Source organism: Macrotis lagotis, chromosome 8 (genome assembly GCF_037893015.1).
Source record: "Macrotis lagotis isolate mMagLag1 chromosome 8, bilby.v1.9.chrom.fasta, whole genome shotgun sequence".
NCBI lineage: Eukaryota > Metazoa > Chordata > Mammalia > Peramelemorphia > Peramelidae > Macrotis > Macrotis lagotis.
The window spans coordinates 150,336,723-150,364,290 of NC_133665.1; the positions used below are offsets into that span (position 1 = coordinate 150,336,723).

Genomic DNA, 27,568 nt, shown 5'->3' on the forward strand with positions numbered 1-27,568 from the left:
TTTGTTCACAGCAAGGGCCCCCTTCTGGAAGTGACCGAGTGAAGAAAGGAGGATCATACATGTGCCATAAGGTAAAAATCACTTAGGAAAATGTAGGTATTTCATGATGGGATGTGGAGTTGCCAGTGCAGAGTCCCATTGGGAAAAGCCCTACCCCCTTCTGCTCCCCATCCAAACCAAGCTGGCTCAGTTATACCCAGGAGGATGAGAAGTGGAGTCTGTGAATGGCCTGGGGAGGTCTTGAGAGCTTAAAAAAGAGGAATGCAGGGAGTACAGAAGATTTCCCTTATGCATGCCAGATACTGTTTCTCTTATATTCATTTTATTTGGAGACATTCTGTTTCTGAGACTCATTGTAAATGATGTGTATACATTACTAACAGTTTATGTCCTCCAGGTCTCACTAGCTGAATGACCTTGAGAAAGTCATCCAGCCCCCTCTTATCTACAAAAAACAAATGTTAAGACCTCCCTTCTGGGGCTGTTGTGTAGAAAGTGCTTTGTACATCTTAAAGCTCTCTGTAAATGTGGGCCATTACTGCTACCACCACCACCACCATCGCTACCACCACTACCACCGATACTACCACATACCTATCACTACTACAGTTACAGCAGAAGTTAGGGTTTGATTTCCTTGATTAGGACCAGTAGCTTGTCTTTGTTTACTAGGTCTTAGAGATTTTACTGAAATCTTTGGGATTAGACTAAGAATTTAACAAAAAAAGAAGATGGAGGTGGAAGACTTTGGAAACCCTCATTAGCTTAATTTTTGAAAGAATTCCAGGTTTAAAATGTATGCCTTGTGAAACCTACTTGGTTGGTGGTGGGATTTTATTTGCATTCCGGTTTTCTGCTTTGCTTTTTTTTTCCCCTGTCAAGGCAGAGTTTATCCTTTGTAGTAATGACTATGGCTCCTGTGCCGTTTGAAACATACTTTGACCTGGAGTGATGTGAAGCTGGCTCACATTTAGTGTTCTCTGTTTGCAAAAGTACTTTTTTTCACAGTAGGGCAACTAGATGGTGTAGTGGATAGAGCACTGCGCTTGGAGTCAGGAGGAGGGGAGTTCGAATCCAGCCTCAGACACTTGACACTCACTAGCTGTGCAACTTTGGGCAAGTCACTGAACCCTGATTGCCTCACATCCAGGGTCATCTCCAGTCATCCTGATTCCTATTTGGCCACTGGACTCAGATGGTTCTGGAGGAGAAAGTTAGGCTAATGACTTAGCACAGCCTCCCTCACTCAAATCCAATTCACTAGAGCAGCAGATCTGTAAAAACAGACTTAACTACAGGGGAGAGACACTGACCAGTTCACCAGGAGATATCCAGAAGCTTTAGTGTCTTTTTTAAAAAATTTATTTTTCCAAGCACTTGAAAAGATAGTTTTCAACAATCATTTTTGTAAGGTTTCGAGTTTCACATTTTCTCCCTCCTTCCCTTTCCTGCTCCTTCCCCTGACAGAGAGCAATCTAATATAGGTTATACATGTATATGTTAACTATGTTAAACATATTTCCGTATTAATCATGTTGTGAAAAAAGAATCAGAACAAAATGAAAAAAAAAGTCATGAGAAGAAAAAATAATTAAAACATAAACCAAATTTTAAAAATTAAAAATAGTAAACTTTGTCTGCATTCAGACTCCATGGGTTCTTCTCTGGATATGGATGGTATTTTCCATCACCAGTTCTTTAAAATTATCTTTTATCACTGAACTGCTGAGAGGCACTTCATCGCAGTGTTGCTGTTAATGTGGACAGTGTTCTTCTAATTCTGTTCACATCATTCAGCATCAATTCATACAAGTCTTCCCGGGCTTTTCTGAAATCTTGTCCCTCATGATTTCTTATAGAACCATAGGGTTCCATCACACACATATACCACAATTTGTTTAGCCATTCCCCAATTAATGAGCAACCCTTCAATTTCCAGTTTTTTGCCACTTCAAAAAAAAACTGCTATGAATGTTTTTGTAATGTGGTTTTTTTACCCATTTTTGTGATCTCTTTGGAATAGAGTCCTAGGACTGGGGTTGCTGTTTGAAAGGGTAGGTATCATTTTATTGCCCTTTGGACATCGTTCCAAATTGTTTTCTAGAGAGATTGGATCAGTTCCCAACTCCACTAATATTGTATTAGAGCCCTAGTTTTTACACATCTCCTCCAATATTGATCATTTTCCATTTTTGTCATGATCACTAATCTATAGGTGTGTGGTACCTCAAGAGCTGTTTTTATTTTTTGTTAGGTTTTTGCAAGGCAAATGGGGTTAAGTAGCTCGCTCAAGGTCACACAGCTAGGTAATTATTAAGTGTCTGAGACCAGATTTGAGCCCAGGTACTCCTGACTCCAGGGCTGGTGCTTTATCCACTGTGCCACCTAGCCACCCCTAAGAGTTGTTTTAATTTGCATTTCTCTAATCAATAATGATTTAGAGCATTTTTTCATATGACTATAGACAATTTTAATTTCTTCATCTGGTAATTGCCTACTCATATCCTTTGATCATTTATCAATTGACACCCAGTGTCTTTGTCAGATCCTCATTCTAATCTCAAAGATTTCAGTGGAGTCTCTAGAAGCTGTAAATAAACAGAATCTACTTGTCCATTCAGGAGAAGCCAGTCATAACTTTTATAGCAGTAGTAATAGTAGTAGGTAGTAGTGGTAGTAAAAATAATAATAGTTGTAGTGATAATTCCCTGGAGAAGGATCTGCAAATCCATATGGTCTTCTAGAGGGGGAGAGAGTGCTTGAAAGAGAAACTACTTGGATATATGCTTTCATTGGTACTGAGAGTCCTGTGAACTTTGTAAGACCCATTTTAAGAGTTGTCTTGGCTGTGGGCTCAGATGTGAGTACTTTGAATCTTCTGTCAGGTTAAATAAAACTTGTCCTCTCTTCAGGTTGGGAATATGTAATCTGCTTTATTTGACCATAATCTGATTCTACAAAGACTCTGATATTCCACAAATCATACCACCTACAAAATCAGTGGAAGAATGTTGTCATATTGTTATAGTAAAAAGGTGCACCTTTTCTTTGAGTATTATTATCTTAGAATATATAAAAATATATATTGGAAGCTTAGTATCTTTGAAAGAACTGGAAGTTTCTTAAGGGCAATTCAGCCGGCTCTCCTCTCCCAGTTCAGTCCTCTGCCTAGTTCATTGGTTTTATCTAATATCTGGACAAGATGTATACAATGGTGGGAGAATTGTAAGGTTTGCCTGTATGGCTGCATTGGCATTCTTCTTTGGCTTGGGTTTTCCAGTGTCAATAAACCAAATTCTTTTGAGTGATTATAGAGCTCATTTAGTAGGTTCTGTAATGTTCTGCATAAACAGTCAGCACAATGTCATCCACTAATGGGGATATCTGGAAGACTTCAGCATCCCTAGGGATTCTCTCAGTCCCTTCCATTTGGCTTTTAAACTCTAAAGATTATTCATTTTTGTAAATAACCCATCCAGATGAATAGCCATTGATAAAGAGATGGGGGAATATACTTATTGTCTTCCCTAAGCCTTCCAATTGTTAATATTCTCTAGTTCCTTAAAATGTTTTAATTTACCTCTATTCTAGCAGGTTTGCATCCAATAGATCATAAACTTTAGGGGAGGAATTTTTTTTTTCAATATTTGTATCACAGTATGTTGGACAGTATCTGGCACATGGTTGTTTTAATGTTGTTGAATTGAAATGGGTAAATTCCTCTGATGACCTTTAGCTCTTGTGTCAGTCAGTAGAAACTCTCCCTTGCATCACATGCTGTATTCTAGCAAATATTTCTATACCATATTGTCCTGAAAATCATTCTATCATGGAGGCCTTTTTCAAAAAAAATGAACCTTTCTATATATTGTTCATCTGACTTCCGAGCCCTGCCATTGGTAGGCCATCCTCATCGCTGGAGACTGCTCCCAACTCTGAGATCATGTTTTCAGCACTAATATCTGGCTCAGGTGAAATCAATGTCACACATTAATTAACTATTTTGATTAAATTTATGCTGGAATGAATTTCTCTCCTTTTTCATGATTAATAAAGTGACCCAATTTTAAGGTACCCAAAGATCTCTCATCCTGAAGAATAATTTCTTGTGCTAAAAGTAGACACACACACACACACACACACACACACACACACACACACAGCCCAACAAACCCATATAAACCCATAAACTTACAATGGAACATTCAGAATTAGGCCATGTAACTGTTTAATTACTTGATCCTTTAGTTGCTAAAGATTAGAATTTCAGGCAAACCACTTATCTCAAGGAAATGAATCAATGATGTCACGTGCTTTTTTGAGTTAGGAGGGTGGGGAAGGGGAGAATGCTCATTTTCTTGTGATAACTGAAGGATTAGTCACAAAATTTCTTCCCTCATTTACAGCAGTTGAGTTCATGATCTTTTAGTTATAGCAAAAACTGGCGGGAAGAAGAATGGGATTTAAACAAAGTTCTGATCCCAATGTAGCTTCAGTCATTGGAGTATCTTCGTTAGCCCAGGCCAGTTCTTTGTAGTTTGGTCACAGCACATCTGTAGCATGATGTTTAGCCCCAGCAGCTACATTTCATGAAGGGCATTGATAATGGAGCATGTCCTGAGGGGAGCAGGCAGGATGTTAAGTGTCTTGACTCCAGGTGGTATGAGGCTCACTTGAAGGAGCTGGAGAAGTGTAGACTGAGGAAATGTGGGGGGTGGGGTGGGGGAGAGTTGGGAGAGCAGTACTGAAGCACCCTTGAGAATGTTTGCCCCAAAGGGCAGAATTAGGAAGAGTGAAGAGAAATTGCCAAGAGCTAAATTGATTCTTAGGTCTTTGGGTTTTTTTGCAAGGCAAACGGAGTTAAGTAACTTGCCCAAGGCCACACAGCTAGGTAATTATTAAATGTCTGAGACCAGATTTGAACCCAGGTACTCCTGACTCCAGGGCCTGTACTTTATCCTCTATGTCACCTAGCCGCCCCGAGCTAAATTAATTCTTGATGGCAATAAATATTCCACAATAGGCTGAGCTCCAACAACAAGACTACCTCTTCTTGGAAGTCATCAGAGAGTTGTTTGCTGGGTTATTATAGTGGGATTCTTTTTGGAGGTTGTTGGTGAGGGCCCTTCCATCCCTGAAATTCTGTGATTTTGTGGGCTAGTGTCAGTGTGAGGTGAATACTCATATTTCACTAGTGTTGTAAATAGAGAATGTGCATTCTCTGCCTTGTTGCACATGATCCCAAAATAGTGACAGAAAAAACAAAAAAGAAAAACTGGATAAGAAAATTTCTGTTGCTGTAGAAAGGGGGATTAGCATGATGCAGTCAAAGGAGCAGTGGCTCAGGGTTAGACACTTACTTGGGCAAGTCCCTGGATTTCCCTGAGTGTGTCAGTCCCCTCACCTGTAAAATAAGGTGGTTGGACTCTAGAGCTTTAATGCCAGGAGTCCTCTTAAGTGACTTATTCAAGGTTCATGAGAGTGTCTGAGTCAGGATTTGAATCCAAACCTTCCTGATTTCAAGCCCAGTAACAGCTTCATTATGCCATGCTGTCTTTAAACTTGTAAGACTATATACATTTGGACAGCTGGCAGATGTGTGAGAAAACTTGTCTTCAAGAAGATTTTAAACCCTTTGGATGGGCCCATCCTAAAAATAAAAAAGTGATCTGGCAGGTGAGGGTGGTTAAAAACTGACATAACGAAAGTTATTTTGAGAAGTGGTTGCATTTAGAAGTTAATCGTGGAAGACTTTCCTCCTCTTGGTTCCCAGAGTTTGTCTTCTAGGTAAGTGGTTTCCTAAGGACAGCATGTGGACCACAGAGCTTAGGGGAACCTTCTTCTAACAGTATGTGGATCTGGAGGTGATCATAATAAAATTGGGTCATGTCATCACCATTTTCCCATTCTGTACCTTCAGTAAAAACCCCTGCCAATGCTGGCTTTAAGCTTCTTGTCTAATAGCAGCTTAGTACAGGAGCTTTGCCCTTACAAGACAAGCATTCAGGTACTTACAGCCCTGTAAATTGGAATCCAAAGGGAAGTCTGGGAGATCAGCCACGATGCTGGCTTATATGGCCAAAGACCTTTGAGGCTTTCAGGTTCAGCCACTACCTGAATAGAAATCCTTTTAACACCAGCTCCGAGACACGGCTGTTCACCTTCTGCTCTAATATTTCTTGAAAGGGGGAATTCCATCGTACTGTTAGTTCTCTTCCTTTGTACTGAAATCGGCATCTGTCCATTCACCCCGGGGCTTTTGGTGCTGACCTCTTGGGGCAAGCATTAAAGAGTCTGATTGTTGTTGCACATGCCAGACCTTCACCCCCTTGGGAACCACTGACACTGGTTCCTGTTGAGCCTTCTCTTCTGCAGGTTAAACACAACCAATCCCTTCCTCTGATAATGGCAGCCAGATCACCTTCACCTGGATGTGCTCCAGCTTGTCTCACAAATTTCTGGGGTTACATGAAGGTGTAATTATGACAGAGATGGGGAGAAACGATTTGAATTAGGAAAATTAGCAGCAATCGGGTCAGATGAGACAGGCTATCTCCATATAATAATTTCACAGGGACATTGTACATGTTAACAAGTTTGCCTAATAAACTGTCATATCATTAAGTCCTTCTTGATTTTATAGGATAATAGATTTAGAGTAGAAGAGATCTAGACAACTGCTTCCTCTTCTTCCTTTCCCTACCTCCCACCTCCCATTTATCAGATGAGGAAACTAAGATTCATGATGTTAAATGATTTGCCTATGGTCAGACAGATGGTAAATGACAGAGCCAGAGTTTGAATCTCGATCTTCTGACCTCAAATCCAAGACCTTTTCCCCATTGTATCATTTTTTAAAATGCCTTCATAATCCTTCCTGCTTTACAGAGAACTAATATAATAATTCCACACATTCCTTTAGGGCTTTAAGTTTTACAAAGTTGTTTTGTTTCCTTTCATTTTATTTTATTTTTGTAACAACCTCATGACTTAGGTGCTATGGCTACTCATTTCTAATTTACAAATGAGGAGGCTAAGAGAAATCAAGTGATCTGTCCAGCATCATCCAGCTAGTAAATGTAAGAGCCAAAATTCAAAACCAGGTCTCTTTCGACTCCAAGTCTGTTGATTTTCCCTCTGTGTAATGCTGTGGCAAATTCTCTGAAAGACCCTTATCATTTGACTGTCCCCCAAGAGCCCTCTAAGAGTAGTAGTATGATGAGACTTCCATTACCCCTAGATACATGTATACCTTCTGATCTTTGGACATTAGGACAAGGATTTTCTTTGAATTATATCCTTTAGGTCTTATTATTTCAGACATGTTTTCACTTCACTCTTCCTGTTCCAGCTAAAGAATTATCAGTGGTGCATTCCTTCTCTTCCATAGGGCAAATGCAGAAACAAGTTTGGATTATGTGGTTCCAGTAATCACACCTGTGTGTAACGGGGGGTGGGGTGTCCGGAGTTAGAGAATTTCTGTGTCAACCTTGGAGATAATAATGTCTCTGAACAGTGGGAATGGGAATGTGCTACTTTTGGGGGAGAAGTTATTAAAGCTGCTCCCTTGACCTGTTTTCACAAATCACAAATGATCTTTTTCCAGTTCCAAGGTTAATCTGCTCACAGCTCCTCTGTGCAGCATTGTATGGTGTTCATGACCTCTTGCTTAAAAGAGAGCCAAGTTCATCATTAGATATTTTTGGTGCCCAAGAAAAATGATTTATTGTGCAACTCAGGAATTTTAGCTCAAAAGGTATTAAATATCAGATGAGTTGATATATGTAAAGCACTTTGCAAACCTTCAAGAACTGTATAAATGTCAGTTATTATTATTTAGGTTGTGGGAGGCTTGGGGGAAGGAGTTAATAAAAATAAGGGATCGGGAAGCTTTTGAAATGTTCTGTTTGCAAAGAATTTACTCTGAGCTTAGCATGGTGGCAGGTGATACAGAAGAGACCCAAGCTGGATCCCTACCCCCAAAGAGCCTTACAGTTTTGTGAAGGAGCTAGTAGCACAAGACAGTAGTAATAGTGTAAGAATGTGTACAATTAAATTCTCAACTGGCTCATATGGCCTTTGAGTGCCTCTGTTAACGTGTGACTTATTTAAAGGAGGGTAAGTGCTTTTGTGTTTAGAGTTCTAGATTCTTGTTAATAAATACCACCTCATACTTAATGGTAATTTTTATTTAATACATTCCCCTTTCTTAACAACACATTTTTATTCATTTTTCTCATTTGATCTTGGCAACTATGGAGTGAGGTAGGTGACATGTTTTATTTTTACCATTTCACAAATGGGGAGACTCAGGATGAGAGGACCTGTAGAAGTTATCTTGGAGCAGGGGCAACTAGGCAGTGGATTGAGCACTGGCCCTGGAGTCAGGAGGTCCTGAGTCCAAATCCAGCCTCAGACACTTAATAATAATTACCTAGTTGTGTGACCTTGGGCAAGTCACTTAATCCCATTGTCTTGCAAAAAACCCAAAAACAACAAAAAAAGGAGTTATCTGGTATCTCAAAATAGAATAGTCCTGCCTGCAACTCTGATCTCTAGACTCCAAGTGAGTTTGTTTTCTCCTGGATTAACTATGCTTCTTTAATCCCTGTAACAACTGTGGGTAGAAGGATCAGGTTTGGTCCTATCATTCTGGCATTTTTAATTTTTTTTTTCACAACCGTCAACTCTGCCCTTCCTTTTGTTTGTGCTTTGAATTATTATCTGAACCTGCTAATAATCATTGAGAGAGAAAAAAATCCTCTAGGGATTACAAAAACTTTACACATAATCTTATTTGAACCTCTAAATAGCCTGCTGAAGTGGTGTGAATGCCCTCTTCTCAGATGAGAAAACTGAAGGGCACAGAGGTGATTTGCCTCCAGTTAAATGACTAAATGGCCGAGGGAATCAAGTTCCCACTCCAGTTCTGACTTTGGCGTCCCACTGGTGGCCGGTCCTTTGGTCAGTTGTTGAGGCATTGCCTCCTCCTCCTCCCCCCTTCACAGGGGCCTGGCCGCAGCCTGCCCCCTTAGGTATTGCTGGCATCCCTTGGCAGTAGAACTCTGCCATCCAGAAGAGGCTTATGTCCCCAGGCTCTTGCTCAGGTAGCAACTTGGGATTCCTGGCCCACAAATGCTGAAGCGCCATTAGGGGTGGAAGCGAAGTGGGGTGGGGGCTTCCTTTGCCTGTTGAGGGTCCAAAACCAGGATGGAGAACATCATTTGAGGCCACATGGTTTTCAGGGCTCCCCTGTCCAGCAAGGTTGGACTCTTAAGAGCAAATCCATCTTGCTCCTCCTGCCTCTGGGAGCACCTCCCATCTCTCCCTTCCCACTTGGATGGCTCACCTCTGGTGAGGCGACTCAGTGGATAGAGGGCAGGACCTGCACAAGATGGTTCCGTCCCCTCTGTCCGTCTCACTATGCTCCCCATAAACGAGATTGACACTGCAACCACTACGGCCACTGCCGACCTCAGGGTGGTTGTAAGGATGAAGTGGGCTATTTCAAAAGTGCCATCTGCGGCCTAGAGGTTTCTTTTGGTTTTGTGAGGCAATGGAGTTAAGTGATTTGCGCGAGGTCACCCAGATGGCAAGTGTCCGGTGTCTGAGGCCCCATTTGAACCTGGGTCCTCCTCTGACCCCAGAGCCAGGGCTCCTTCCGCTGCCCCAGGTTCTAGGTATTACTTCTTTCCAGGCCTGCTTTGTGTCTTAAAACTTCAGTTCGGTTCATCGAGCATTTACTTTGTGAATGCCGCTGGAGCTTGGTCCATCAGGACACCAGAACAAACAGGAAAGAGTTCCTGCTCTCAGAGAGCTCAGTTCTCCTGGGGTAGATCCAGCCCAAACCTGGACAAGTAATGCAGAATGCCCACTGCGACAGGAAGGCACTTTGGTGGGGTAGGGAGAGTCCAGGCCATCAGGGAAGAGTCCCAGGGACAGACTCTCCAGACTGTCTGCCTCAGGGTGTTTTGCTCTCCTGATGCACATTTGTGGGAGCTTTCTACTTTGGGACTAGAGGCAAAATGAAATTAGAAGCTTGACCTATAAAGAGCATGCCGACACGGGATCTGAATCCTGTACTTAACTTCCCGGCATGTGGTGGAAGGGTGGCGTTCTTGGCACTCCCAACTGGAACAGTTTTAGCACAGGAAGGAACTTGAAATCTAGTCAAGAGCCCAAAATGTGTATACATGGAGAGGTCACCAGGCACTCCCAATTTAAAGTTGAAAAAACAAATGCATTGGTTACATAAAGGGTTATTTCCATTCGCAGGCATTATTTTGTGTGTTTACCAGGAAAAAGAGTCAAAGGGTAGGAGGTTGGTGAAGAAGATGTCATGAATTCAGGGTGAAGGAAAGAAAGAGACGTATAATACCTTATCCCCATTTAGTAAATATTTTGTTTTTTAATGTCAAATAACTTTTTAAAAAATGATTATTGGTGTGGATCTGTGATTTCATCCTTTTGGAGAACGTGTGGTGTGGAAACTCCCTCCACTGATACAGATAGCTGCTTTATCTACAAAGAGTTACCTGGGACTCAGACTTTGCCTGTGGTCACTTAGCTACTCTGTGTCAGAGATCGGACATGAAACCAGATGTCCCTGAGAACAGTGAGGCTCTCTCCTGGATACCTGCCCCGTTGGGTCTCTGTTAAAGTTTTTTTCTTTCCCGTATAGAGCTCCTTCTCCAGGGAAGATTCCACCAGCTTTATCGCATTAGTCTGTGGTGACCTTGGGCACATCATTGTGCTCGCAGACTTAGTTTTCTCTTCTTGTCAGATGAGGATAATAATCCTTACATTTCTTTTGTCAGAAGACTGCAGTGAAGAAAGCTCTTTTGAAGCCCATCAGGTGCTGGATTGGAGTCCTGGCTTTTCTCCTGACTAGCTGGACAGTATTCACCAGTCTGGTGGGAAAGCTCTGGACCTCTCTGGCCTTTAGTCTCCTTTTCTATAAAATGGAAAATGGGCTAAAAATGCTTTCCTCTGCCCCAAAGTTCATGTTTGGTGGTCAGAGATGTAAAGTTTTTATGCTAGTTTTGAACCTAAAAATCATAGTGTTTATATTAAGTGCTGAGTGCTTTGGCCAATTTAAAGCCTTTTGAAGAGAGTAAAAATGGAATTTTGTTTTTTTCTGTCCTCAGTCCTATTGCTACAGGTACCGCTGTGCTGCCCGCAGTCAAAACACACCCGACAGCTCCTCTTCAAACCTTGGGTTCCGCTGTGCCGCCAACCATCTCCCAGATACATGATAAAAGCCAAGGAGGGAGGAGGCCTCCTGTGCCAACCAGCAGAATAGTGATGTCCAGTCTGCACTGAACTTCCTGGAAAGCTTTGAAGTGGCCAACCTCTTGTCAAATGAAATGCCCACCTTTTGGCAGTTTCTGCCCCCGCCAAGCTGCCAGCCAAAGGACCCACCCTTCCCTGCGAGACCCAATCACTGACACAGGGTGTTAGTAACCAGTGTTTTATTATTGTGCTGTGTCTTTGGAGAGAGCTGCAATTTTATTGTTATTTTGGGGGGATGAGAAGACTATGATTTCAGAAGAATCTATGACAGATTTATTTTTTAGCTAAGATGTTTTTACATGTGTGAGCCTTGTGGGATATGAATCATGTTAAATGAGTTTTCTTATGTCAGGCTTCATTCAGAGGGAGGTGGGACATAGTACTTTGTATTCATTAGCACTTTTTTCTTCTTCAAGGAAATTCAAGGATGGTAAATTGTGATGATGACTCCCACTTGGGAGAATGGAATAGTGAGTTCCAATTTAGCTTGGTGTCCTGATGCCTGGGGAGGGGGGGATTCAGTAGTGCTATGTCTTTTAAACATAAAGTGCCTTTAGTTTGGGGGGACAGATCTGTACTCAAGCCCCATTTTTCTCTTTTGCCAGTCTTTGGTGAATGTGACATTTGAGGTCTGTAGTCAGTCCTTGTTCATTCTAAATATGGGAATGTTGGTGAATGGCCTTGAATGAACCAACTTCAGATGGTCCAGTATTCTTAATCAAAGAATAATAGGACATCTAGTAGGTTTTGGAATAACAGATGCTCTGAATTGTGCACTATTTTGAATAAATCATTATAGGCTTAATGAGACTTTAATTGGATCATTTCTTAAGTCGCTTTGCTGTGTTTGCTTATGAGGCTAAGGAAGATTCCTTATGTGCTATTAATCACATAAATAAGTTGTCTTGAGACAGGCTTCATTCAGTGGAAGGAGGCACATGAGCACTTTGTATTCATTCACACCTTTTTCATTTTCAAGGAAATCCAAGGATAGCATATTGTTGTGATGACTTCCACATGGGAGAATGGCACAGTGGGCACACTGTTAGCCAGTCTAATGGTAGACCACTGCACCACTCAAACCATTTGGTTTCTTTTGTCAGAGCTTGTGTCAGAGGTTGGACATTTGAAAGCTCCAATGAGATCTGTGTTCTTAAGTGAGAGGCAGTGTGATATCATGGTTAGGAAGCTGTTGATGGAGTTGGAAGATCTGAGTTCATGTCCTGCCTCTGACGTATCTGACTTGGGGGCGGGAGTCACTTCTCTTATGAGTATCCCCAGGCAACTTTCATTTTCAGTTGTAGAACAGTTGCCTGTTAGCAATTTGGTAGAAGGAATTTCCTTAATAGGGATTTCCTATACCAGGCCAGGACCCAAAAAATGATCTTTATGATCCTAGGCAGTGAGAATATAGCTAAACAGAAGGCCCCTGCTGCCAGCTTTTCTCCCTGGCAGTGGCTGAGGGCCTCCTGAAACGGCAAGTGAATGGCATCCTGTCCATGCTGACATTTACTGGGGGAAAGAGTCCTTACTGCTGTGCATTCCTTTTTTGGTCTGGCCCTAACTCTTGCATGGACTCCCAGCATCTATGAGGGTGCCACTTTATTTCTGGAGACATGGTATGAGCTTGTGATAGTTTTGGGGGGGGGGACCAAAAAGACGCAGATTTTTTTTTTGGCATAAATTTTAGAAAGTTTTTGATTCCTAGGACAAACTTAATTTACAGTTTAGAATTGAATCACAGATGTACCTCATTGTTCTTTAACTGGAGACTCTGAGTCTAGGAGAAATAGCTAGTGTAAGACCAGTGAGATACCCCAAGTGTTCCCACATATTCAGCTGACCTTGTTACACATGACCGGGAAGAGGACAGTGATATTGTTGAAAAGCAGAGGAATGGAGAAGTCAAGTCCTGCCTATGACACATGATGATTGTGTAACCTTGGGGAAGTCACTAACCCTCTTATTGCACCAGGTGGTTCTCTAAGACTTTAAATTGCAATCCATCTGCCAATGTGCATTGCTAGAAAGAGGTTCTTCACTGGGAACTTCCTACAACCATAAACTCATAGATCCAAAAAAATTGAACATGTTGAACTCTATGTGATGCATATGTATTCAGACCTGTAAATATTTTGAAAAATCTGATGTTTGCCAAACGACTTCCAGGAAACACATTCAACATCAGTCCATGTATCTAGATACTCTTTACTTTGGTACTTTAAGCAGAACATTTAATTTTATTCATCCTTCTTTAACCTCAGAAACACGACACCAAAGAAGAGTGACAATATCTGAAATTTCACTTCTGCAGAGGTTCAAGTAGCATAATAATCTCAGATTTTGCAATTTTTTAATTTGAAGCTCAGGAATAAAGTAAATAGGTAATTTTCCAATTCATGTTGGCAAATCAATCAATCATTATAACATTTATTATGTACCTACTATGGGCCAGGTCCTAGATGGCCTCTTCTGCAAGCAGTTGAAGATACCAGATAGGAATCAATGAAGATGACAATAATTTGATTTGGCTAGTGGTGAAAAACTTGATTCTGCTGGTTTCCAGTCTACTAGAGATAGTTTTTTAATTGGAGAAGAAACTATAACTAAAAAGTAATGGACTTTTTTTTAACAATAAAAGAATTCGAGGATTCTATTGGTTTAACTGAAATATTATTTATTCTTTATATTTGTTCCTATATTTCTACCTTATTTTACCAGTTGACATAAAATTTTTTCTTGATAAAACCCCTAACCAAATTAAATATGGCTTGATGTAATTTCGAAAAACGTGTTGAAATAAATTCCAGAATTTAACCTAAAATTACTTTGTGAATCTCATACAAGGAACAAAATGAATTGGCTTGAGTTTCCTCTCCTTAGTGTTCTTCATAGTCTTTGGTGGAGACAGTCAGAAAAATGTACTAAGTCCTGAGAATGCAAAGACAGGCACAAACAATTTCTGCCCTCAAGGATCTCACAGTCTAATTTTAAGCTGTGAATTGGACCTAAGTTGGGGTTTTACAGTGAGAAATAAAATAGGATAGAGCATGTGAATATAAACTCCAAGTAATAAAGTACTGATTAGTTAAATGGCCATCAGAGTCTCATCCATAATAACTTGCTCTTCTGCCAAAGTAATACTTGCCATCTCTTTCCTGCCCTTCCCTCCTCCCCCAGGACCATATAATTCCATCATAGTTATAATTGCTGATGTGCCAGGAATGGGATGAACGGATTATTCATAAACTCTGATTGACTTGGTGAATCGTGTCTTCATGTGAAGACGTGAACTTGCTCAGGGTTGGTCAAAACAAGAGGCTTGACTTGGAACTCATACCTGCTAAACTTTGCCTAGTGCTTTGCTATTATAAGCATTTCTCTTATTTTTCCCTCTAAAGACCTATAAAAAAGGCACAAGCAGTATTTCTAACATGGAAATCATAATATTGAGCATAAACCTTTGAAGGCTGAGATCCCTTCTCCCCCATTCGTCAAACAAAACAAAATCAATGTAATTATTGCATTAAGTAGCAATTCTGAACTCCAACATGCTCTACCTGGAGGAAGATCCTAGTCCTGTCTGAAGGTAAGTAGTGTTGGGAGAAAGAGAAAAATAAGAATGTCTTGTGATTTCTGGTCAGTAAACTCCTGGATAATAAAACTTGTTTTTCTTTCTATCTAAATGTTTATTTTAGTGTAATTTCTTTTTCTTTAAACAGAATAAAAGTCACCCAAGAATGGACCTGTTGAGGTTGGTTTGTGATGAATAGAAATTCCTGTTCATTACTTTCTTAGATGTTTAATACACCTTGGAAATGATGATTACAAAGGGTCTTAAAGTGAAGAACTGGTATCAGGCTGAAGAATTATATGCTTTTGGTCTTGTCCCTATGAGAGAGAAAAACAGTTTGATTAAAATCTTAAGGAAAATGGGAGGCCATTGCAAACTATTTTCATCTAAGTTGGGAAGGGAGCTCCCCCCCTTAGAATGGGAATGTTGATGGGGATTAGTAAGTTTTTTCCTTGCTTGAGGTCATGAGTTTGTAATCTGTTAATGGTAAGAGTCCTTTGTGAAATAGCCCAACAGTTGGTAGGGGATAGAACTGAGTCCATAAGGGAATGTCGCAGGACAGGATGACTCTCCTGAGGGATTCATATCTGGGCTCTGTTTTCTTCATTAACTTGTGGTCATTTACTACTTCACATTTATGAAGTTCTTTTTGTCTAATTTGAGCCAGATAATAAGCCAGTTAGGTAGTAGGGGAGGATGTATTATTTCCATTTTACAGATAATGTGTGAGCTCTAGAATTAGTTAGAGAATGTGGGTTAAATTCCTAAATTTACTATATATCAATTTTGTGACCATGGGCAAATCACTTTGTCTCTGTGGGCCTCAATTTACTTATCTGTAAAATGAAAGGTTTGATTTCTCTGGGCTTTTGTAGATCTAGGTTTATGTTCTTATGGGTAGAAGGTGGAATAGAGATCTATGCCTTCTCAGCTTCTCTGGCTTCTGCCCAAATAGGGTAATAATACTAAGTGCTATGAAGCAAAACATCAGGGAAAAGAGCGAGATGAACTAATGGAAAATCAAGAGGGAAAGAGGCCACATATCAGGTGGCACTGATAAGAGATTCACCCATGTCATTTCCTTTGGTGCCGATCTAGGAAATTTGTTAGGGTGTTGCTGGTTTGGTTTTTTAAGAGATTAAATTTGACAACATTACTGCTTTCTGAAAAAAATTGCAAATTTTATTTTATTCTTTAAAAAAAAACCCATGAATAGGGAAGAATAATAATGGAGTCCTCCAAAGAGCAGTCTCACTAGTGGAAGAGAAAGGAGGAGTTTCAGAGGCTTCACGTACTAGCGGGAAGGGGCCAGAAGGGAAGAGATGACTCCTTTGAAAAGCCAACATGAGCCTTGTGGCCCATCTCAGCCACATAAAGCTTCAGCTGGAAGGATTACCATTCATGGCCAAGAATGTGTTTTATAAACTCTTTGAATGCATTGTCCAGAAACTGTTCATTAAGAGAGAAAATTGGAGCTTGTTCTTAAGTAAGAGATGACTGGCAGCTTCCTTTTTTGAATGCTGGGAATTCAGGAGGCCCTGATACTTTTTGGAGGAGAAACCCCACTCACCACCTGTTCTGAGAACAACAAGCAGGTTCCTTATCAGCAAAGCAAACCCCCAGGACAGACTTGCTGCCGCCCAGACACCCACCAAGTACATGCTGGCCCATCTAGTTTTCTGTTACCCTCTCTGCTACCTGGGTTGGGGTTGATTCTTTAAAGGAATATTTTACACTGTTCCTTTCAAACCTCCCTTCTGATTAAATCACTTGAAGAATTATTTCTTATTTGAGTATCCTGTTTGGGACCTCGTAATTTGAGAGAGGCAGAAAATCTGGATGATGTCCAGGTCAGAAAGTTATTAATGGCTTGGCAAAGGTGCTGTTGAGTGGGGATTATCCAGGAGCCAGGGGAAGACGATGACCCACCATTCTCCATCTTCATTGAGGGCAGAGAAGAGGAATTACATGAATTGAGCTCTAGGCCTGGAATTAGGGTTTCAAATCTTGGCCTGGGACGTAATAACCATATGACCTTGGGAAGCTTCTGAACCCCTTAGTGCCTCAATTTCTCATCTGTAAATGGGGATAATAGACCTACATCACAACATTGTGGTGAGGATTAAATGAGAGGGTTGTAGAGTACTTAGCACAGAGCCTGAGCTTTTTCATACATGATAGTTCTGTCTCCCAGTTGAGGAGTTAAGTGACTTGCCAGGGTCTCACAGCTAACAAATGTCTGAGGCCACATTTGAACTCTGGTCTTCTTGACTTCAAGCTCAACACTATCCACTGTACACCTCACTGAGATTTGTCCTTTTTAGGTGGGTTTAAATAAGAGAACTTGTAAGAGATACTTAGTGCCTGGGCAGTTTCACTATGTGGGACACAAGTCGTGCCAGTTTGTTAGCCTCTAGGCGAAGCCTGTCTAGAAGGAGCAAAAAATAGAATACCGTGATCCAGGTGGATTTGAACCTTATACGCTTCCCTAGGTGGTTCCATGGAGCAGAACAAGGTAGGCTCAGACCCTCTTATTCTGTGGAAACTATATAGTGCCTATCCCTACCTTGCCCTGCAGCACTGAAGCCTGGGGCTCTGAGAGTTGTTCTCAAAGGGAGACCATGGGGTGGACAGAATGGTCTGTAGTAGAGGTAGTAGAGCTTTGAAGGAAGCTGGAAGGCAAAGCCAAAGGAAGCCAATCATCAGCAAGGTGCTAGGGATACAAACAGCAAATGGGATGACCCCTACAGGCAAGGAGCTTATACTCTAATGTAGCTATAAAAGCACATTAAAAAATCTCTTTGGCCTCTGTAGAAAGGGAATGTTCCCTCCCTACACCGCCCCCCCCCAACATCTAATGCCTGTCCAGATTAGTAGTAAAAAGAATTAGCAGGTGCCAGGAGAGATGGGAAGTTTTGTTTTCCTTTGGGAAGCTCTTTCTTTCCCTGCCCTGGGCCAGCAGGAGGGTTTCCCCCTTAGCAGGACACTGGTCACTAGTGGCCACACTACTTCTTCAGTAATCTGCAGTTCTGTGTGATGTCCATCATTGATTTTTGGTCATTCTCCATCTCCCTCCCCATACACACACACACACACACAAACCTTTTTCTTCTTGGTGACTAACCCCTCTCCTACTCTCGCTGTGCCAAGAAGAAAAGGCAGAAGGCTTTTGAGAGACAGGAACAACCCCCTATAAATGGCCTGGGGCTTCCTTCCATATGTGAAAAGACAACATCAGCAGGGAAAGCACAGATCTCAATAGGGAAGGGGGGTGGCATGTGGTTTCCAGAGGTAATCTGTGGGAGAGTGGACTCTTTGATATAGGAAGTGGGATTTGCCCATTATCTTACCTTGCTATGTTGAAATGTTTTTCTGCTTTGAACTAATGTGTCTTCTGGTTGGCCAGGTTAAAAAAAACCCCAACATTTGGGACTTGTGAACTGCGGTCTAAAGTGAATGTTAACTCAAGCAAGTCTTGAACCTGGTGTAATTTTCAGAGAAAGGTTATATAGCAACAAAGCATCATGTTTCTAAGAGATTATCTGCAGCCACTGCCCTAAGCAGCTATGTAACTAAATTAACTCTTGTGTTGAAGGGCTGCCAGGCTGGGCACTGGCAAATGTAGGGGCCACGGTACATGGGCCCTCTGCTGGCGAATCCCACCTCCCATGGAGAGACACTTGCCTGACCTGGAAAACCCTAAAGGTAGGGCAGTTACAGGTGCAGCTATTCCCTGGGGCTGTGCTGACTTTTAGAAGCCCTGAATGTGAGTCTCTTCTTCAATAAGGATCTTATGTTCTGTCCATCTGCCTCTGCTACTTAGTGGGTGGCTAGGTGGAGTCTCCCACTACCCACAAGCTACTTTGCCTTATGAATTCGGATCATTCAGCCTCAGGTTTGTGAGCCTGGACAAGTTACCACACCTCTCTGAGCCCGTTTCTTCATCACCAAAATAAGGTTGATTTTGGAGAACAATTTGGATCCATTCCCAGAAGTTTGATCCAGTCACATCACTACTAGATACGTATCCCAGAGAGAGAGAGAGACCATAAAAAGGGGAAAGGACCCATGTGACAGAAAGATTTAGAGCAGCTCTTTTAGGGAGGATGGACCAGAGAATTGAGGATGCCCATCAATAGGAGAATGGCCAAACAACCTGTGGTATGTGAATGGAATGGAATATTGAAGTTTAAGCAACGTCAAGCAGGATGCTTCAGAAAAACTTGGACTTAGATGAACTGATGCCTAATGAAGCAAACAGAGCCAGAAGAATGTTATACACAGTAACAGTGTTGATGGATGAGAACCTGTGAATGACTTGGCTATTCTCCTAATACAATGGTCCGAGACAATCCTGGAAGACTAATGGTGAAGCATGCTGTGTTTCCAGAGAAAGAACTGATATGGAATACAGACGGAAGCATGCCATTTTTCATTTTCTTAATTTTTTCTTTTATTCAAGACTTCTTATACAAAAATGACTAATATGGAAATGTTTTGCAGAGTTCCACATGTATACCCTACATCTGATCTCAGGGAAGGGAAGGGGAGATAGGGGTAGGATATGCAACTCAATACTTTACATAAAAATGTTTAGAAATTGAAAAAAAAAATGAGGTTGTACTTAATGGCCTCCAAATTTCCCTTTTGCTCTAAATCCATGTTTTTGTTTTTGTTTTTGTTTTTTTTTTTTGCTCTAAAACACAGGTGGGGAATGGCTGGCCAGTGGCCCCTATACAGCCCATAAAATCATTTGGCAACTGTAGGTAGGACTCAAAATTCAATAAATCCAGGAGCTTTATAGGGGTGAAATTAGATATCTGACCAATGTAGCAGGCTAATTTTTAAGGTGATAATTTTGTATGACCCGAAAACATAAATATCCAAATGACCTTGACAGGCTGCTTAGTTGTTCATGCAATGTAATGGCTATAAGAGATGAGAAGACCAGCAAAAGCAGAGCCCTCTCCTCCCCTCCCTGCCCCTCCCCCTCCCCTCTCCTCTCCTCTCTCCTGGAATATGTGGCCTAGTTGAGAAACTGATATGCCATCAATAATCAATCCTTCCCTTAAGGTTCTAGGCAAGAACAAAGAATGAGTTGTCTCTTCTAGAAGAGCTTGCCTTCTAATGGGGGAAACAACAAGTATTTGTTTATTTTGGCAGTGAACATAAATACATGTATTATATATTTATATATGATATATGCATTATTTAAAACTATAAAGATAATACATGCAAATATATGCAAAGTTTAAAACCAAGGTGGTTTGGAATGGAGGGAAATAGTATTTGGGGGAGATCTAGAAAGACTTCAAACAGAAGAGAGACCCTGAACTGTATCTTAAGGAGGATCGTTTTTAAAAAGTTTTTCAATTTTTTTTTTAAGGTTTTTGCAAGGCAATGGGGTTAAGGCCACACAGCTGGGTCATTATTAAAGTGTCTGAGGCTGGATTTGAACTCAGGCCCTCCTGACTGCAGGGCCAGTGCTCTATCCACTGTGCCACCTAGCTGCCCCTTAGGGAAGATTATTAAGGAAATAGGGCGTTTCAAATGTACTTTTATAAGTGAGAGTGCATGAGTAGTCAAGGTGGTGGACTGGAAGGCAGAGGTTCCATGTTCAAAACCTGGCCTTGCCAGTCCCTTCAGCTTTGTGGCTTCAGTTTCCTCACCTTCAGAATGAGTAGCTAAACTAGGGATGTCTCTGGGACAGGCCAAAGTGGCATTTCTGTTGTGGGAAAGTTCTGATTAGAGGCAGGGACTCCATTCACCAACAACCCCCATCCACTATGCTCTTGGGCAATGCCAGGCCCTACTGAAAATTAAAAAAATACCACATTTGGGGCAGCTCGATGGTGCAGTGGATAGAGCCCCGGCCCTGGAGTCAGGAGGATCTGGGTTCAAATGTGATCTCAGACATTTAATAATGACCTAGCTGTGTGGCCTTGGGCAGGCCACTTTAACCCCATTCACCTTGAACACCCCCTCCCCCACAAGATTCGCAAGCTCAAGAAGTGAGCATTCTGCTGGAGAAAACCATGCCCAGGGCTGTTAAAAATAGGATAAGCTGAGGAAGGGGAGAATCCTAACAAATGGGGGGGAGTCTAAAAGGCTGCTGTTAAGGGGGGCATTTCTGGTGTGTTAGGTACAGGCCCCCCAGACAGTGGCAGGTGTGCGGACAGTGGCGGCGAGGTCTCGGGCTGGAAGCGGACCGCAGCGGCCCCGGGGGCAGAGGACAGCCCAGGTGGGGCGGGGTGGGGGCGCCTTCTTGTGGGGGTTCCAGCTGCTACTTTGGGGGCGGCGGCGGGGCGGGACACTGTGGCCCGGGCCGGGCTCCCGCCCCTCCGCCAGGCCCGGCCCGGCCGGCGCTCAGGCCTCCAGCATGATGGCTCCGGGGGCCCGGCTTCCTGCAGAGTCGGGGGGCCCTGGAGCCGGGGGGCCTAGAGCCGGGGTGCATGGAGCCGGGGGCCTGGAGCCGGAGTGCATGGAGCCGGGGGCCTGGAGCCGGGGTGCATGGAGCCGGAGTGCATGGAGCCGGGGCCCTGGAGCCGGGGTGCATGGAGCCGGGGGCCTAGAGCCGGGGGGCCTAGAGCCGGGGTGCATGGAGCCAGGGGGCCTGGAGCCGGGGTGCATGGAGCCGGGGGGCCTGGAGCCGGGGTGCATGGAGCCAGGGGGCCTGGAGCCGGGGTGCATGGAGCCGGGGTGCATGGAGCCGGGGGGCCTGGAGCCGGGGTGCATGGAGCCGGGGTGCATGGAGCCGGGGGCCTGGAGCCGGGGTGCATGGAGCCGGGGTGCATGGAGCCGGGGGGCCTGGAGCCGGGGTGCATGGAGCCGGAGTGCATGGAGCCGGGGGCCTGGAGCCGGGGTGCATGGAGCCGGAGTGCATGGAGCCGGGGGCCTGGAGCCGGGGTGCATGGAGCCGGGGCCCTGGAGCCGGGGGGCCCTGGAGCCGGGGTGCATGGAGCCGGGGGCCTAGAGCCGGGGGGCCTAGAGCCGGGGTGCATGGAGCCAGGGGGCCTGGAGCCGGGGTGCATGGAGCCGGGGGGCCTGGAGCCGGGGTGCATGGAGCCAGGGGGCCTGGAGCCGGGGTGCATGGAGCCGGGGGGCCTGGAGCCGGGGTGCATGGAGCCGGGGTGCATGGAGCCGGGGTACATGGAGCCTGGGGTCCTGGAGCCGGGGGCCCTGGAGCCGGGGGGCCTGGAGCCGGGGGCCCTGGAGCCGGGGTGCATGGAGCCGGGGTGCATGGAGCCGGGGGGCCCGGAGCCGGGGCGCATGGAGCCGGGGTGCATGGAGCCGGGGGCCTGGAGCCGGGGCGCATGGAGCCGGGGCGCATGGAGCCGGGGTGCATGGAGCCGGGGTGCATGGAGCCGGGGGCCTGGAGCCGGGGTGCATGGAGCCGGGGTGCATGGAGCCGGGGTGCATGGAGCCGGGGGCCTGGAGCCGGGGGGCCTGGAGCCGGGGTGCATGGAGCCGGGGACCTGGAGCCGGGGCCTGCAGCCGGGGCCCTGCAGCCGCCCCTCTGACCCGAGCCGCCACGAGGCTCCGGGGCACCGGCCGGGGCAGGAGGGCGCCGCGGGCCCGGGGCAGCGCACTGTGCCCGGCCTCCAGGGCTCCTGAGCCGAGCCTGGCCCCGGCCCAGAGGGCGCAGCCCGCGGGCGGGGCCGGGCGGCGCCTCCCGAGAGACGAGGTCGGACTCCGGAGCCCCGCGGCCTGAGTGCCAGGAGCCGCTGCCGGGCGAAGCGGGAGAGGGCGCGCTCCCCAGTCCGGGGGGCCGGGGGGCCGGGGGGCCGGGGCTGCCCCCACCCAGAGGAAGAAGAAGAAGAAGAAGAAGAAGACGGCAAACGCCAAACGCCGCCCTTCAGAGTCGGTGAACACGACCCAAGCGCTCTCTTACGTGCGCTCTGTCCCTCAATGCTAATTCTTCATCCCGAGAACTCCCCTTGGGGGTCCTGCACCCAACACACCTGACTGCATACAGACACACGTGCTTGTCAGCAAGGGGTGCACAAGGCTGACCTGCTGTGGGGAGGGGAGCGGTAAGGGAGGGTGGGAGGCGCTTAGACACGTGCATATGGATACATAAGTAAAAGAAAATGAAGGACGAACATCATCAAAGTACACAGGTGCTCGTGCGAACCTTACAGTCCTGTGGGGCAGGTGCTATTCATTTTAAAGATGGGGAAACTGAGGCTCAAGGTGATGAAATGACTTGTCCAGAGTCACAGAACATCAGAAGAAAGATTAAAACCCAAAGCACCTCATGTATTTCAATGGCCATTTGCATTGACAGAAGGACTCCGGAATATAAATATTGACTCAATGTTCAAGGCAAGTTAATAATGCCAAGACAGGATTCAGCAATCCTCTAAATAACCTCAATTTTGACAAAAGAGAGGTGCTCACCCATGGCAGTTGCTCTTGTCATCAAATGTCCCATACAGAGTGTAAATAGGAGAGAGAGCCATACAGTTCTCCAAATGCTTCTATTTGCTGATCAAACTAAACCAAATCCCCAAATTTCATAAAGGCCCCCTGAGGAGATGCAGTCATTTGAAGTAGACGGACCGAACTGTCCATACTGAAGAAATTAAGCAAATGAAGTTCCAATTTGGGCCTGTAAACACAAAGCACCTACTCCCACAGGCTTATTGCCAGGTGCCCAGATGATGTGGAGGAGGATGGGCAGTCTATTGAATATTTATATCCTGAACAAGAATCTTTGATAGACCCACTAGAGGAGTCCATAACTGAATAAGGATCATGTTGGAGAGTCCCTGGGAAGTTACATTGGTTCCAGTGTTCTAACTACTTGCTTTACCACCAGAGCATCAGCATTCTTTCAGTGATACCATAGGACTCTGAATCAGGGAATTTCACAATCTTGGAAGACTCAAAATCTAAGGAGATCCAAAAGGCAAGATTCAAAAGGCAATCACAGTTTAGAACTGATTAGAGGACATAACTATTATGGATGATATTTCAAAAAGGAGTCAGTTCTCTCCTTTAGCTTTTTAAAGATGGGGTAAAGATAAAGGGGAGTCAAAACAAAGACAACTAAGAATGAAGAAAGATGTGGAGGTTCTAAAGATTCCAAAGTTAGTGAATTCAAATCGTGATTTCATCTTTCTGAGATTCAATTTTCTCATCGAAGAAGGAGATTGGACTAGAAGTCTAAGGGACAGTTCTAGCAGTCTCTGAATCTGTGAAGCCTTTTCACTGCCCTCTGTTATTACAATGATCTGAGTAAACACAATTCATAGTTCTTGGGCTGTTATTTTGACTTTAAGCCAAAATACTCTCCTCCAGAAAGTAGCCACAACAGCCCCAGGTTCTAGTAACCATAATCTTTACCTTGAGGCCTGAATGAAATCAAGTTGGTTTCTAGAGGAAGCAGCAACCTCTCTTAATGGTAAAGTCAATTCCTTCCAGTGGTTTTAGAGTTAAGATTTCTTCATTCACTAGCATATTTTCATAAGAGTTTTTTTAATATTCTATTTTCAAAAATTTAATTTTGACTAATATTTGTTTTCATGTGTAGGAAATTCTGATCTGGACTATCCCTCAGAAAGTTGAGGATAGCATAGAGTTTTTTTTTAAACTCTACAAGCTATTTTCTTATTTTTTTCTTACATCAAGTTCATTTCTGAATCTATTATTTCTTTTCTTTTCCCTCCTCAGTGAATCTTTTCTTGTAACAAAGATTAAAAAAGAAAAAGAAAAAATAGCAAAACCAACTGACACTGATACCTGACTATCTATCTATCTATCTATCTATCTATCTTTCTATCTATCTATCTATATATTCCACATCTATAACCCTCATTCTTTCTCTTCTCAAACCTCCCCTCATGCCCCATCTTAGAAAGTTGCATCAAATTTTCAAATAAAGAACTTTCCCTCTGACTAACACCCATCACAGCTGGTCTCTTAGAAAAGATATTGATGTTGGGCTCACAAGTGGAAAGACAAGCATTGGCAATAGTGAACTTTATAGGGGGGGGGAAAGTCCTCTTATACACAAACTTTAGCAGCATGAAGTAGAGAAAAGAAAATGATTTACATGACTTTGTAATAGTGATGAGATGTGCTGAGTAGGGATGTTTAGCTGAATCATTTATTCAACCACACAAATATGTCTATATATCCTAGATTTGTTTCCCTGTAAAAACATTCCCTTTCTACTCTAAAAGGTTGTAACAATAGAATCTATAATTTTTCATTTTCAAGCTCAGAGCTCCCAGTTGTAGATATTGTTCTGACAAAATAGCTGTTTTAATTCTTTTTCCTCTTCTGGAATGATCTCCCTTAATTCCCTCTTTGAAACTGCATCCACAAGTTAGCAAATGCTAGTGATTTAACACAGTTTATAACAATTTTTATAAACAAAGTAATTTTTTTTTTGCGATCTCATTACTTATTAACACAGTAGTTTTAAGCTGCTACAGTTTTGTTACCTGGGCCAGTCTCTCCCTCACTGAGCACCCTAGTGGCCTTCTACTCCTAGGAATCTCACTGTATTGATCCTGCCTTTAGTGGATGTACCCAATTAGGTTGGCTCTACTGCAGCTCAGAACTGAGCTCAAAATCAACTTTGGTCCCTAGTAATAGAGATGACAAATGTATTGCCTGATTGACATAAACAAAGGAAAACAAAAAAAGGCAAATTTTGTCTAGAGGAAGAAGATTCAGATATCTATGGGGGGAGTCCAGGGGGAAAATGGAACCCAGAATGATTGATGAGGAGAGGATGCATCCTAGGCTGGGGAGGGGTGGGTTTCAGTTATATAGCATCTGTTTCCATATGGCTAGTGCATGATTAGACTGTACACCTTGGTTCTCAGAGTCCTGGTACTCCTTCACATCAGCTATCTTGGCCTATATTTCTTCCTTTTCAGCTCTGTATGGCTTTTCAGGATTTCCCCTTCTTTAGCACTATAAAGAGCTGTGCTTCTGCCTATTTTTCCCTCGAAATGAATGTTCAGATCTCTTTTAGGGCCACTTGGAGCAGATTCAATCTCTGTTCAATTGCAGAGGCAACTGAATTTTTAATTCAATCAAGGAGTTTGCATTTCATAAAAGAATCATCAGGTGTGGCCACATTTTTTCAGTTTAGTACCTTGTTGCTGGCTAGCCCTTTGCTTTCTGTAATCAGGTTGGGAATTGGTACCAACTCCCCTACAATAATTATAAAAAATGGAAAGGGAAATAGAAACAAACTGAAACAATGCTGTATAACCATGATGATCAAAATATAGAAAAATGATAAGAAAATGTACCTTTTTAAAAAAATTTTAAATTAAAAATTTAAGATTTGAAAATTTTAATTTTAAAAAATATTTTACTTGTTTTAATCCAAGATGCATATTTTTTCATCCTTCTATCAGAATCTCCTACCCACAGTGTAAAACACAAGAAAACCAAAACCTATTATACACATGTATAATTTTGCAAAGCAAATATCCATATTGCCCATGTCTAAAAACAATTTGTCTCATTTTGCATTGCTCTTCATTAATCCTTCAGAATCCTGGTTGGTTCTGATCCTGATCAGCTTTCAGTACAGTGGTCTTCCAATACATTTGTACACTATAATTTGTTCCTCCATTCCCTAATTTATGGGTATTCTCTCATATTTCCATTCTTTATTAACTCAAAAAGAACTAAATAGTTTTGTCTATTTTAGAAGGTGTTTGGCTTAGTTATTACTTTTCCTTGAGTCCTCTTGCCCTTTTCACTTTCCCTCTAATTCTCTGTTCAATGGAATGGAGCTCTCTCTCTCTGTTCAGCTGTGTGTGTGTGTGTGTGTGTGTGTGTGTGTGTGTGTGTGTGTGTGTGTGTGTATTCTTCCTGTTGTCCAGTTCAAATGTGAACGGGGCTTCTACTGTCAGCTGCTCTCTGGCTCCTTGACTGTATAGCTCTTGGCTTGGGCACCTTCATTATGTGAGATAATTTCCCCTCTTCTTTCTCCTTCCCTACCCAGTGAATATATTTTCCCCCACTTTGCATTCTCCCCATAATCAAGACAAAATAGAGCAACTCCTAGGCCTGTTTTGATCGACTTTCTCCTATGATTCCTGATACTAATGGGTTTCAGACTTTTACATAGAACTCCCATATTTAAATGGAAGCAATTGATCTTTGTTTTTAATTCCTATCATTGTGCCTTCATTTTTACCTTTTTTGTGCTTCCTTCATGATGCTTGAACTTCAGAGCTCTTTACAGCTCTGGTCTTCTCATCAGGAATACTTAGAAGTCTTATATTTCATTAAAAATCCATTTCCCCCCAATGTATTATTATACTGAACTTTGCTGAATTTTTCTGTGCTAGAAATATATGTCATTCTGGAATGTCGTGTTCTAAATTCTCTCCTTTTTTGTGGTAGCTGCTAAATCATGTTTTATCCTGACTACAGGTCCTTTGGTACTTGAATTCTTTCTTTCTAGCGATTCATAATATTTTTTTCCTTTGATCTGGAAGTTCTGGTATGCTTTCATTTTCATATTTCTGGAAATGAGCAGTGAATTATTTTGCATTTTGCCTTCTGGTTCTAAGAATTTCTTTTTTCTTAAATTATTTTAAAATTTCTTGAAATAAAATTTCTAGGCTATTTTTTCCTGGTTGTGTTATTCAGATAGTTAGTTCAATGAGTTTTAAATTTTTTTCTCCTCAATTTCTTTTTCTTCTAGGTCAGTTGTTGTTGCTA

At 43.0% G+C, this 27,568-nt stretch overlaps 1 protein-coding gene across 1 annotated transcript in view; it reads left to right on the forward strand.

Moving 5' to 3' along the window:
- The window catches only part of SUMF1 (sulfatase modifying factor 1), a 91,183-nt gene extending 76,148 nt beyond the window's left edge, over positions 1–15,035 (forward strand). Inside the window, exons 8-9 of the mRNA XM_074198684.1 lie at positions 12–71; positions 11,148–15,035. Coding sequence (XP_074054785.1) covers positions 12–71; positions 11,148–11,255 — 168 coding nt within the window. The 3' untranslated portion in view covers positions 11,256–15,035. The remainder of the gene's footprint in view (positions 1–11; positions 72–11,147) is intronic.
- The last annotated feature ends 12,533 nt before the right edge of the window (positions 15,036–27,568 follow it).